The 15,281-nt window shown below is 34.6% G+C and overlaps 1 protein-coding gene across 7 annotated transcripts in view; it reads right to left on the reverse strand.

Moving 5' to 3' along the window:
• Positions 1-15,281, reverse strand: part of LOC127712425 (atrophin-1-like) — a 71,899-nt gene that overhangs the window by 45,878 nt on the left and 10,740 nt on the right. For 6 of the 7 annotated variants that reach the window (XM_052218856.1, XM_052218855.1, XM_052218857.1 and 3 more), the window contains exons 2-3: positions 14,554-14,821; positions 11,416-12,455 (exon numbers count right to left, since the gene is read on the reverse strand). In XM_052218856.1, the coding sequence (XP_052074816.1) occupies positions 11,416-12,455; positions 14,554-14,614 (1,101 nt within the window). In that variant the 5' untranslated portion in view covers positions 14,615-14,821. Of the gene's footprint in view, positions 1-11,415; positions 12,456-14,553; positions 14,822-15,281 lie in introns of those variants that run through there. The other variant, XM_052218861.1, reaches the window with a different exon arrangement.

The raw sequence follows: 15,281 nt of genomic DNA on the forward strand, positions 1-15,281 counted from the left end.
GATTAAAAGGAGATGTGGGGTAAAGGTCAATCAGATATGATTAAAAGGAGATGTGGGGTATATGTCAATTAAAATTAAAAGAAGATGTGGGTATATGTCAATAAGATATGATTAAAAGGAGATGTGGGGTATATGTCAATAAGATATGATTAAAAGGAGATGTTGGGTATATGTCAATAAGATATGATTAAAAGGAGATGTGGGGTATATGTCAATTAAAATTAAAAAGAAGATGTGGGTATATGTCAATAAGATATGATTAAAAGGAGATGTGGGGTATATGTCAATTAAAATTAAAAGAAGATGTGGGTATATGTCAATAAGATATGATTAAAAGGAGATGTGGGGTATATGTCAATAAGATATGATTAAAAGGAGATGTTGGGTATATGTCAATAAGATATGATTAAAAGGAGATGTGGGGGTATATGTCAATTAAGATATGATTAAAAGGAGATGTGGGGGTATATGTCAATTAAAATTAAAAGAAGATGTGGGTATATGTCAATAAGATATGATTAAAAGGAGATGTGGGGTAAATGTCAATAAGATATGATTAAAAGGAGATGTGGGGTATATGTCAATAAGATATGATTAAAAGGAGATATGGGGTATATGTCAATTAAAATTAAAAGAAGATGTGGGTATATGTCAATAAGATATGATTAAAAGGAGATGTGGGGTATATGTCAATAAGATTTGATTAAAAGGAGATGTGGGGTATATGTCAATAAGATATGATTAAAAGGAGATGTGGGGGTATATGTCAATTAAAATTAAAAGAAGATGTGGGTATATGTCAATAAGATATGATTAAAAGGAGATGTGGGGGTATATGTCAATTAAAATTAAAAGAAGATGTGGGTATATGTCAATAAGATATGATTAAAAGGAGATGTGGGGTAAATGTCAATAAGATATGATTAAAAGGAGATGTGGGGGTATATGTCAATAAGATATGATTAAAAGGTGATGTGGGGTAAATGTCAATAAGATATGATTAAAAGGAGATGTGGGGTATATGTCAATTAAGATTAAAAGAAGATGTGGGTATATGTCAATAAGATATGATTAAAAGGAGATGTTGGGTATATGTCAATAAGATATGATTAAAAGGAGATGGGGGGTATATGTCAATAGGATATGATCAAAAGGAGATGTGGGGTATATGCCAATAAGATATGATTAAAAGGAGACATATATGTCAATAAGATAAGATTAAAAGGAGATGTGGGGTATATGTCAATTAAGATTAAAAGGAGATGTGAGGTATATGTCAATAAGATAAGATTAAAAGGAGATGTGGGGGTATATGTCAATAAGAGAAGATTAAAAGGAGATGTGGGGTATATGTCAATAAGAGAAGATAAAAAGGAGATGTGGGGTATATGTCAATAAGAGAAGATTAAAAGGAGATGTGGAGTATATGTTAATAAGATAAAATTAAAAGGAGATGTCGGATATATGTCAATAAGATATGATTAAAAGGAGACGTATATGTCAATAAGATAAGATTAAAAGGAGATGTGGGGGTATATGTCAATAAGATATGATTAAAAAGAGATGTGGGGTATATGTCAATAAGATAAGATTAAAAGGAGATGTGGGGTATAAGTCAATTAAGATTAAAAGGAGATGTGGGGCATATGTCAATAAGATATTAATAAAAGGAGATGTGGGGTATATGTCAATAAGATAAGATTAAAAGAAGATGTGGGTATATGTCAATAAGATATTATTAAAAGGAGATGTGGGGTATAAGTCAATAAGATAAGATTAAAAGGAGGTGTGGGGTATATGTCAATAAGATATGATTAAAAGGAGATGTGGGGTATATGTCAATAAGATAAGATTAAAAGGAGATGTGGGGTATATGTCAATTAAGATTAAAAGGAGATGTGGGGTATATGTCAATAAGATAAGATTAAAAGGAGATGTGGGGTTTAAGTCAATAAGATAAGATTAAAAGGAGATGTGGGGTATATGTCAATAAGATAAGATTTAAAGGAGATGTGGGGTATATGTCAATAAGATAAGATTAAAGGAGATGTGGGGTATATGTCAATTAAGATTAAAAGGAGATGTGGGGTATATGTCAATTAAGATTAAAAGGAGATGTGGGGTATATGTCAATAAGACAGCAACCTTATGACAATAAACAGCTGTGCCATGAGCCCATGATACAAAGAATAAAGTTCAATAACTTCTCAATGTCATATCAGAAATTTTTAAAAAAAGTAAAGGGAGGTTACCTTTATAGATATAAACCAGTCCCCAAAGTTTCACGAAAACTGCTCAAAGCACTTTAAAGATATTGTCTGAAAACTGGAAAATCACCCCTTTTTGTGAATAAAATCCCATAACTCTGAAAACTAAAATCTAAAATTTATAAAAAATCGAGAAGGAGCTTAAGTCAATAGATATAAACAATTCACTAAAGTTTCATGAAAACTGCTGAAAGCATTTTTGAGATATTGTCATCAGCAATGACAGCTATAGGTGTCTATATAATACATGTATGTCAAGATCTAAATCTTCCAGTCATCAGCAATGACAGCTATAGGTGTCTACATCAGCAATAGACAAGTGTCTATACAATACATGTATGTCACTATCTAAATCGTCCAGTCAATAGATATAAACAATTCACCAAAGTTTCATGAAAACTGCTGAAAGCATTTTTGAGATATTGTCTGAAAACTGGAAAATACCCTTTTTTAATGAATAAAACCCCATAACTCGGAAATGTAATATCTAAAATTTATAAAAATCCAAAGGGAGCTCATGTCAATAGATATAAACAATTCATCAAAATTTCTTGCAAATTGGTGAAAGTGTTTTTGAGTTATTGTTCGAAAACTGGAAAATCCCCCTTTTTTTAATGAATAAAACCCCATAAATCAGAAATGTAAAATCTAAAATTTATAAAAAACGAAATGGAGCTCATGTCAATAGATATAAACAATTCACCAAAGTTTCATGCAAATTGGTTAAAGAGTTTTTGAGTTATTGTCCGACATGTGGTTGACAAACGGACGGTATGAAGGACTGACAACAGTCTACCATTATACGTTCCATAAACGGGCGTATAAAAAAAAACACACATTTAGAGAGCAACATGCAGTCGTCAGCAATAGACAAGTGTCTATACAATACATGTATGTCAAGATCTAAATCGTCCAGTCATCATCAATAGACAAGTGTCTATACAATACATGTATGTCAAGATCTAAATCATCCAGTCATCAGCAATAGACAAGTGTCTATACAATACATGTATGTCAAGATCTAAATCGTCCAGTCATCTGCAATGACAGGTGTCTATACAATACATGCATGTCAAGATCTGAATCATCCCGTCATCAGCAATAGACAAGTGTCTATACAATACATGTATGTCAAGATCTGAATCATCCAGTCATCAGCAATGACAGGTGTCTATACAATACATGTATGTCAAGATCTAAATCGTCCAGTCATCAACAATAGGCAAGTGTCTATACATTACATGTATGTCTCGATCTAGATCATCCAGTCATCAGCAATAGACAAGTGTCTATACAATAAATGTAAGTCAAGATCTAAATCGTCCAGTCATCAGCAATAACAGGTGTCTATACAATACATGTATGTCAAGATCTAAATCGTCCAGTCATCTGCAATGACAGGTGTCTATACAATACATGCATGTCAAGATCTGAATCATCCCGTCATCAGCAATAGACAAGTGTCTATACAATACATGTATGTCAAGATCTAAATCATCCAGTCATCAGCAATGACAGGTGTCTATACAATACATGTATGTCAAGATCTAAATCGTCCAGTCATCAGCAATAGGCAAGTGTCTATACATTACATGTATGTCACGATCTAGATCGTCCAGTCATCAGCAATAGACAAGTGTCTATACAATAAATGTAAGTCAAGATCTAAATCGTCCAGTCATCAGCAAAAACAGGTGTCTATGTCACCGGGGACCAATCTGTCACCGGGGAAACTGGGTGACTTGTAGGGTTGTGTAACAAGAGCCTGACTGAATGGCCTCTTGTTACTGAAACTGTGTGATGCACCTGATCACACAACAGTGTTCCAGCTAGCATGAAATGGAGGGGCGCCGCGCCCCGCCCCCGAAATTTTGCGCCCCTCTGCCTTTTTTAAGCGCCCCTGCGCCCCTCTGTGCCCTTTTGAAAAAAGTTTTAAAAAAACGATCTTTTTTCCTCATATCGTCGCCATTTTGTTGAGTTCTTTATACACACACTTCATTAAGACAACAGATCAAAATTGTTGACACTTGTTACCTGTATATAATCACCTATTTGATTAGAGTCAATTACTTAATCAGGTGAAATTTACGACCCTGTCTAATCCCTTTGCCCGGAAGTACCAAACATCCAAGTTAAATGAATTGTTTTTTAACACCTGACGATGCAAAATAGAATTTATAAAATAAATGTGAACGATGTCCATTTCTATTGTATTTGTTATTTATAAAATAACGTTCGTTAAAAAAGAATCATTCCAATAGTATATTGTAAATCGTCAACACGCAAAATGCCGACGAAAAAAAGAAAAATTGACCAACTCGAAAATGACACGAAGAAAATATCAAAGACTTGCCAGTCTATTACATCTTTTTTCAAGAATAATGACCATCAAAGGTAAAAAAATAATTTAATTCTTTACTTTTATGAAAAATCGAGAAGAAGAAAGGTTTCTATCAGATATCGCAATTGTTCTTCTATTGTAAATTCCGCCGATTACGGAGTACTCGAAAGTCCGATTTTTATATCATTTTTCTTAAATTGAAATCCGTTTTGACTAACTTTAATATTGATATTATTAGATACGCTCAACATGAAATATACGGAGATGCTTGTTGAATTGATAATAAACTTTCAAAGTTGAATTAATTTATTATTGTGCCGATTACGGAGCTCTCGAAAGTCCGATTTTTGTATCAATTTTCTTATTGAAATCCGTTTTGACAAACTTATTGATATTATTAGATACGCTCAACATGAAATATACGGAGATGCTTGTTAAATTGATAATAAACTTTCAAAGTTGAATTAACAAACTTATTTGTTGAATTAATCTATTTCTCAAGATCGAAATAAAGACAATTGTCTCATTGGCACTCTTATTTAAATTCACAACCAAATCTACATAATTTTCAATGTATGTAATAGTATAGAGTATTTAACTTACATGCTTGCTAAAAATATGTCATTATGTGGTAATATTAAGTATTTGATTTTTTTCAGTGAGAACGCGCTAAAGTGCCCTTTTTTAAAAACGCGCCCCTCTATTTTCAAATCCTAGCTGGAACACTGCACAACGAACGATTGCTGTGAATAGCAATGAGAACTTTGGCACTGAAACTCTGGTGAAAACTAACTGTTGAGACTCTGGAACTAGCGATGAATGAACCAATAATTCAGCATGGAATACTAATACTTTTATTACAGATGGACTGTGTTCAGTGTAAAGTCCTGAGTCCAAATCTTGCTTATAAAAATTATAAACAAGTATTTATACACAATTGAATTGACAAGTATAGACATAACAAATAACAATTAATTCGAGTAATATTGTTCACTGACAAGGATTAAACTATTTTTAGAACTTGAAGAATAAAGTTAATTTACTAATCTGATTATGATATTTAAAAATATATAATAATGAAAAAGGTATAATTTCACTAATTAGCTAATAGAATAAAACAGGTCACTCAATGTCCAAACTGAGAATTAAATTGCATATCAAAGCATGTTGATTTTAAGTCCTGGATATTAAATGTAAATAGAAACGAAAATATAAAATTAAATGAATTTTAAAACACATAGAAATAAAGTCTAAATTATCAAAATTGAGAATTTTATATTAAAGTCCAAAATATTAAACTGAAGCTGCATTTTCCCTGGTCACATCTATACAATACATGTATGTCAAGATCTAAATCGTCCAGTCATCAGCAATAGACAAGTGTCTATACAATTCATGTATGTCATGATCAAAATTGTCCAGTCATCAGCAATAGACAAGTGTCTATATAATTCATGTATGTCACGATCAAAATTGTCCAGTCATCAGCAATAGACAAGTGTCTATATAATACATGTATGTCAAGATCTAAATCGTCCAGTCATCAGCAATAGACAAGTGTCTATACAATACATGTATGTCAAGATCTAAATCTTCCAGTCATCAGCAATAACAGGTGTCTATACAATACATGTATTTCAAGATCTAAATCGTCCAGTCATCAGCAATGACAGCTATAGGTGTCTATATAATACATGTATGTCAAGATCTAAATCTTCCAGTCATCAGCAATGACAGCTATAGGTGTCTACATCAGCAATAGACAAGTGTCTATACAATACATGTATGTCACTATCTAAATCGTCCAGTCAATAGATATAAACAATTCACCAAAGTTTCATGAAAACTGCTGAAAGCATTTTTGAGATATTGTCTGAAAACTGGAAAATCCCCTTTTTTTAATGAATAAAACCCCATAACTCGGAAATGTAATATCTAAAATTTATAAAAATCCAAAGGGAGCTCATGTCAATAGATATAAACAATTCATCAAAATTTCTTGCAAATTGGTGAAAGTGTTTTTGAGTTATTGTTCGAAAACTGGAAAATCCCCCTTTTTTTAATGAATAAAACCCCATAAATCAGAAATGTAAAATCTAAAATTTATAAAAAACGAAATGGAGCTCATGTCAATAGATATAAACAATTCACCAAAGTTTCATGCAAATTGGTTAAAGAGTTTTTGAGTTATTGTCCGACATGTGGTTGACAAACGGACGGTATGAAGGACTGACAACAGTCTACCATAATACGTTCCATAAACGGGCGTATTAAAAAAAAAAACACATTTAGAGAGCAACATGCAGTCATCATCAATAGACAAGTGTCTATACAATACATGTATGTCAAGATCTAAATCATCCAGTCATCAGCAATAGACAAGTGTCTATACAATACATGTATGTCAAGATCTAAATCATCCAGTCATCAGCAATAGACAAGTGTCTATACAATACATGTATGTCAAGATCTAAATCGTCCAGTCATCTGCAATGACAGGTGTCTATACAATACATGCATGTCAAGATCTGAATCATCCCGTCATCAGCAATAGACAAGTGTCTATACAATACATGTATGTCAAGATCTGAATCATCCAGTCATCAGCAATGACAGGTGTCTATACAATACATGTATGTCAAGATCTAAATCGTCCAGTCATCAACAATAGGCAAGTGTCTATACATTACATGTATGTCTCGATCTAGATGGTCCAGTCATCAGCAATAGACAAGTGTCTATACAATAAATGTAAGTCAAGATCTAAATCGTCCAGTCATCAGCAATAACAGGTGTCTATACAATACATGTATGTCAAGATCTAAATCGTCTAGTCATCAGCAATAGACAAGTGTCTATACAATTCATGTATGTCATGATCAAAATTGTCCAGTCATCAGCAATAGACAAGTGTCTATATAATTCATGTATGTCACGATCAAAATTGTCCAGTCATCAGCAATAGACAAGTGTCTATATAATACATGTATGTCAAGATCTAAATCGTCCAGTCAACAGCAATAGACAAGTGTCTATACAATACATGTATGTCAAGATCTAAATCTTCCAGTCATCAGCAATAACAGGTGTCTATACAATACATGTATTTCAAGATCTAAATCGTCCAGTCATCAGCAATGACAGCTATAGGTGTCTATATAATACATGTATGTCAAGATCTAAATCTTCCAGTCATCAGCAATGACAGCTATAGGTGTCTACATCAGCAATAGACAAGTGTCTATACAATACATGTATGTCACTATCTAAATCGTCCAGTCAATAGATATAAACAATTCACCAAAGTTTCATGAAAACTGCTGAAAGCATTTTTGAGATATTGTCTGAAAACTGGAAAATCCCCCTTTTTTAATGAATAAAACCCCATAACTCGGAAATGTAATATCTAAAATTTATAAAAATCCAAAGGGAGCTCATGTCAATAGATATAAACAATTCATCAAAATTTCTTGCAAATTGGTGAAAGTGTTTTAGAGTTATTGTTCGAAAACTGGAAAATCCCCCTTTTTTTAATGAATAAAACCCCATAAATCAGAAATGTAAAATCTAAAATTTATAAAAAACGAAATGGAGCTCATGTCAATAGATATAAACAATTCACCAAAGTTTCATGCAAATTGGTTAAAGAGTTTTTGAGTTATTGTCCGACATGTGGTTGACAAACGGACGGTATGAAGGACTGACAACAGTCTACCATTATACGTTCCATAAACGGGCATATAAAAAAAAACACACATTTAGAGAGCAACATGCAGTCATCAGCAATAGACAAGTGTCTATACAATACATGTATGTCAAGATCTAAATCGTCCAGTCATCATCAATAGACAAGTGTCTATACAATACATGTATGTCAAGATCTAAATCATCCAGTCATCAGCAATAGACAAGTGTCTATACAATACATGTATGTCAAGATCTAAATCTTCCAGTCATCAGCAATAACAGGTGTCTATACAATACATGTATTTCAAGATCTAAATCGTCCAGTCATCAGCAATGACAGCTATAGGTGTCTATATAATACATGTATGTCAAGATCTAAATCTTCCAGTCATCAGCAATGACAGCTATAGGTGTCTACATCAGCAATAGACAAGTGTCTATACAATACATGTATGTCACTATCTAAATCGTCCAGTCAATAGATATAAACAATTCACCAAAGTTTCATGAAAACTGCTGAAAGCATTTTTGAGATATTGTCTGAAAACTGGAAAATCCCCCTTTTTTAATGAATAAAACCCCATAACTCGGAAATGTAATATCTAAAATTTATAAAAATCCAAAGGGAGCTCATGTCAATAGATATAAACAATTCATCAAAATTTCTTGCAAATTGGTGAAAGTGTTTTTGAGTTATTGTTCGAAAACTGGAAAATCCCCCTTTTTTTAATGAATAAAACCCCATAAATCAGAAATGTAAAATCTAAAATTTATAAAAAACGAAATGGAGCTCATGTCAATAGATATAAACAATTCACCAAAGTTTCATGCAAATTGGTTAAAGAGTTTTTGAGTTATTGTCCGACATGTGGTTGACAAACGGACGGTATGAAGGACTGACAACAGTCTACCATTATACGTTCCATAAACGGGCGTATAAAAAAAAACACACATTTAGAGAGCAACATGCAGTCATCAGCAATAGACAAGTGTCTATACAATACATGTATGTCAAGATCTAAATCGTCCAGTCATCATCAATAGACAAGTGTCTATACAATACATGTATGTCAAGATCTAAATCATCCAGTTATCAGCAATAGACAAGTGTCTATACAATACATGTATGTCAAGATCTAAATCGTCCAGTCATCTGCAATGACAGGTGTCTATACAATACATGCATGTCAAGATCTGAATCATCCCGTCATCAGCAATAGACAAGTGTCTATACAATACATGTATGTCAAGATCTAAATCATCCAGTCATCAGCAATGACAGGTGTCTATACAATACATGTATGTCAAGATCTAAATTGTCCAGTCATCAACAATAGGCAAGTGTCTATACATTACATGTATGTCTCGATCTAGATCGTCCAGTCATCAGCAATAGACAAGTGTCTATATAATACATGTATGTCAAGATCTAAATCGTCCAGTCATCAGCAATAGACAAGTGTCTATGAAATACATGTATGTCAAGATCTAAATCGTCCAGTCATCAGCAATAGACAAGTGTCTATACAATACATGTATGTCAAGATCTAAATCTTCCAGTCATCAGCAATAACAGGTGTCTATACAATACATGTATTTCAAGATCTAAATCGTCCAGTCATCAGCAATGACAGCTATAGGTGTCTATATAATACATGTATGTCAAGATCTAAATCTTCCAGTCATCAGCAATGACAGCTATAGGTGTCTACATCAGCAATAGACAAGTGTCTATACAATACATGTATGTCACTATCTAAATCGTCCAGTCATCAGCAATAGACAAGTGTCTATATAATACATGTATGTCAAGATCTAAATCGTCCAGTCATCAGCAATGACAGGTGTCTAAACAATACATGTATGTCAAGATCTAAATCATCCAGTTATTAGCAATGACAGGTGTCTATACAATACATGTATGTTAAGATCTAAATCGTCCAGTCATCAGCAATAGGCAAGTGTCTATACAATACATGTATGTCAAAATCTAAATCGTCCAGTCATCAGCAATAGACAAGTGTCTATACAATACATGCATGTCAAGATCTAAATCGTCCAGTCATCAGCAATAGGCAGGTGTCTATACAATACATGTATGTCAAGATCTAAATCGTCCAGTCATCAGCAATAGACAAGTGTCTATACAATACATGTATGTCAAGATCTAAATTGTCCAGTCATCAGCAATGACAGGGGGCTATACAATACATGTATGTCAAGATCTAAATCGTCCAGTCATCAGCAATATGCAAGTGTCTATACAATACATGTATGTCAAGATCTAAATCGTCCAGTCATCAGCAATAGACATGTGTCTATACAATTCATGTATGTCAAGATCTAAATCGTCCAGTCATCAGCAATAGGCAGGCGTCTATACAATACATGTATTTCAAGATCTAAATCATCCAGTCATCAGCAATAGACAAGTGTCTATACAAAACTGTAAATTCAGAAATTATTGCGATGTTTTAATTTTTGCGAAAAATGCGACAGGGTTATAATCGCAATAATTTTAACTTGCATTTTGAAATATTTTATATGAATTAAACTGGTCTTTCTCAATTTCGCAAAAATTTAAATCGCATTTTAGTCTAAAATGACAAAATCGCAATAATAGATGCACGCAATAATTTCTGAATTCACAGTACATGTATGTCACGAACTAAATCGTCTAGTCATCAGCATATCTTTGTTATATCTTCAGTCTCAGGTTTGGATGAATATTAACCTTACCTAACCAATAAAACCTGTGTATAAGATTACAAACCTTTGTTATATCTTCAGTCTCAGGTTTGGATGAATATTAACCTTACCTAACCTTAACAATGTGTGTATAAGATTACAAATCTTTGTTATATCTTCAGTCTAAGGTTTGGATGAATATTAACCTTACCTAACCATCAAAACCTGTGTATAAGATTACAAACCTTTGTTATAGCTTCAGTTTCAGGTTTGGATGAATATTAACCTTACCTAACCTTAACAACGTTTGTATAAGATTACAAACCTTTGTTATATCTTCAGTCTCAGGTCTGGATGGTTGCTGGGTAAGTTGAACCTGATGACCTTACCTTACCTTAACAACCTCTTTGACCTGTGTATAAGATTACAAACCTTTGTTATATCTTCAGTCTCAGGTCTGGATGGTTGCTGGGTAAGTTGAACCTGATGACCTAGTGAAACTTGTGTTAGTAAATGCTGTGGAATACTAGCCCCAGGGTGACCTTGCATCAATTTAATGGCCTCCTCCAAACTTAACTGTGTCCTCTCTGCCGGAGACACTCTGTCTTGACGATAATGTGAAGATAGCTCAGGCACTGGTGACATTCTTTGGTGTTTGGGAGATGGTGTAGACTTCTGAGGTCCTGGTGATACACGTTTAGGTGCTGGGGAAGGTGTCTTACGAATTGTAGATACATGATATGGAGACATCCGTTCACTCTCTGATACACGACCACTGATCCCTGGTGGAGAAGATCCTGGTATATTGTGTACAGTTCTGTTTGGTGGTGGGCTGTGATAGGAGGGTGAGGACCTTGTGGGGTCTACTCTGTGATAAGATGGGGATGATCTTGAAGGATCAATAGTTGGTCTATGAAATGAAGAATCTGATGAAGGTCTTATTCCATGTAACAATTGTTGTCTTAACAGTCCACCCTGGTCAAATCCATGTGGAAGACGTAGTCCACCCTGTTCTAAACCATGTGGAGCTCGCAGTCCACCCTGTTCTAATCCATGTGGAGTGAATGCCCTATACTGTGAAGGCTGGGGGAAAATCTGTCCCATAAACCTTATGTCAGGGATCCTTTCTGTTGAACTTTGACCTTTACTTGGAGAAGTAGGAAGATGTTGCACTGTATGTGATGGTTCTGAAGGTTGATTCATTCCTTCTTGTGCCAAAGACAGAACATGAGATGCTATAAATGATGGGGACAAACTTTTCTTTGGAGGGAGGTTGTGTAATCTTGGCTGATTGAGTGCCTGTCCATCAGGTACAAGTCTGTCAGTAAAATGATGGGTGCCCTGTCCTTCTGGTATTAATCTATCTGCCGGATATTGGATTGAACTTTCTGGGTGGTACTGTACAGTACTTGACATGGCTGGTCTCTGACTATCACCAGATTTCTTCTTGCCCTCTCTTTTTGCCTGATGTCCTGTTAAAATGTAAAGATGATTTACGTCATTGTCTGATCGATATTTATTTTGATTGACAAGTAACTATTAATATGAGTAAGGAAACCTGTAACTGTAAAAACTTCAAAATTAGTGATTATCTACTTTTACTTGGGATAAAACATTCACGAAAGCTATTTTTCTGGTTCCAACATTTTCCTCCTATTTTGTTCTTTAGGATAATACAATAAAATTGGTTATTTCCTAAATAATGTGCATGTAGGTATTTAAACTATCATTAAGGTCCCTACATTAATTGAAACTATTACTGAGGTCCCTACATTAATTGATAAAAACTTTATCCATTTTCTGATGCACCTGCCAGGCCTGTACTGTAGACATACCTGACAGTTTTTAGTTGTCAGGCCTGTATTGTATACATGCCTGAAAGTTTTTAGTTGTCAGACCGGTACTGTTCACATGCCTGGGAGTCTATAGTTGTCAGACTGGTACTGTAGGCATGCCTGAGAGTTTTAAGTTGTCAGGCCTGTACTATAGACATGCCTGAGAGTTTTTAATTGGCAGGCCTGTGCTGTAGACACGCCTGAGAGTTTTTAGTTGTCAGGTCTGTATTGTAGACATGCCTGGGAGTTTTTAGTTGTCAGGTCTGTACTGTACTCTTTCCGGAGAGTTTTACTGTATACATGCCTGAGAGTTTTTAGTTGTCAGGTCTGTATTGTAGACATGCCTGGGAGTTTTTAGTTGTCAGGTCTGTACTGTACTCTTTCCGGAGAGTTTTTAGTTTTCAGACCAGGACTGTATACATGCTTGAAAGTTTTTAGTTGTCAGGTCTGTATTGTAGACATGCCTGGGAGTTTTTAGTTGTCAGGTCTGTACTGTAGACTTTCCGGAGAGTTTTAAGTTGTCAGACCGTAACTGAATACATGCCTGAGAGTTTTTAGTTTTCAGACCTGTCCTGTAGACATACCTGAGAGTTTTTAGTTGTAAGACCTGTCCTGTAGACATACCTGAGAGTTTTTAGTTGCCAGTCCTGTACTGTAGACATACCTGAGAGTTTTTAGTTGTCAGGCCTGTACTGTAGACATGCCTGAGAGTTTTTAGTTGTAAGGCCTGTACTGTAGACATGCCTGAGAGTTTTTAGTTGTCAGACCTGTACTGTAGACATGCCTGAGAGTTTTTAGTCGTCAGGTCTGTACTGTAGACATGCCTGAGAGTTTTTAGTTGTCAGACCTGTACTGTAGACATGCCTGAGAGTTTTTAGTTGCCAGTCCTGTACTGTAGACATACCTGAGAGTTTTTAGTTGTCAGGCCTGTACTGTAGACATGCCTGAGAGTTTTTAGTTGTAAGGCCTGTACTGTAGACATGCCTGAGAGTTTTTAGTTGTCAGACCTGTACTGTAGACATGCCTGAGAGTTTTTAGTTGTCAGACCTGTACTGTGGACATGCCTGAGAGTTTTTAGTTGTCAGACCTGTACTGTAGACATGCCTGAGAGTTTTTAGTTGTCAGACCTGTACTGTAGACATGCCTGAGAGTTTTTAGTTGTCAGACCTGTACTGTAGACATGCCTTAGAGTTTTTAGTTTTCAGTCTTGTACTGTAGACATGCCTGAGAGTTTTTAGTTGTCAGACCTGTACTGTATACATGCCTTAGAGTTTTTAGTTTTCAGTCCTGTACTGTTGACATGCCTGAGAGTTTTTAGTTGTCAGGTCTGTACTGTAGACATGCCTGAGAGTTTTTAATTGTCAGGTCTGTACTGTAGACATGCCTGAGAGTTTTTAGTTTTCAGTCCTGTACTGTAGACTTGCCTGAGAGTTTTTAGTTGTCAGTCCTGTACTGTAAACATGCCTGAGAGTGTTTTAACACTCAAAAATTTACACTATTATGTAATGAATGTTAAATGCAGACAGGAGAATAAATGAATGAATGTACAGACAGGGTCATTCAGTATGTATATTATCCACTCCATCATACCCATAAGTAGAGGCACAATTGCAGTATGTATATAACCCACTTCATTGTGCCTATGACATGCATGAGTAGAGGCACAATCATGACAATAAATCAATATTCAGTTCATTAACACTAAACATGCTAAAAGAATTATGTCAATAATTACCTTGTGGTTTCTTTTTCTTTGGTTTTTCTGTTACGTTTTGAAGATCTTTATTTCCATCCATAATTGTCTAACTGGTTAACTGTTAACAATGTTACCGTTCACTTAATGGCTACCTTCTAACTGTGTTAAAGCTGACTTTAATGACTGTTTAACTGTCTACCTTCTAAAATAGTATGCCCGACTTTCTTGGCTTCCTTCTTTCAATTGTAGGAGTGACTTTAGTTGATGGTTTATTCCTCACTTTAATTTATCTTACATTTGAAGAAATCTGGAAAAAACAAAGATACTGAGAGACCAATGTAAAAAGTTTATTTGAATCCCCCACTATGAAAAGTGATGCAGCACTAGCTAAATCAAATGATGCAAATATCCTAAGATAGGAATAGGCATGCAAAAATCAATTGTAAACCTAGTTACTTAACATCAGTGTGTGGATCACTTACCTAGTTACTTAACATCAGTGTGGGGCAGAGTAAGGGCTAATTTTACTCAGACGAATTTCATTTGTCTCTTGCAGCAGACTTCCATCCAGAGCATTTCACTTTTTTGGTCTTTTGGAAAATGTTGTTTGTGCTGTATTTCCGTTTATTTGGCAATCGCCAATGGCAGTCATCAGGGTTTAAGAACATCCGTTGTTCGACCTGCTAGTCAAATGTGTTTTGATAAAATATACTTTTTTACTTTTTTTGGTCTTTTGGAAAATGTTGTTTGTGCTGTCTGTATTGAGA

The sequence above is a fragment of the Mytilus californianus genome, unplaced genomic scaffold (assembly GCF_021869535.1).
Source record: "Mytilus californianus isolate M0D057914Y unplaced genomic scaffold, xbMytCali1.0.p SCAF_8, whole genome shotgun sequence".
Lineage (NCBI taxonomy): Eukaryota > Metazoa > Mollusca > Bivalvia > Mytilida > Mytilidae > Mytilus > Mytilus californianus.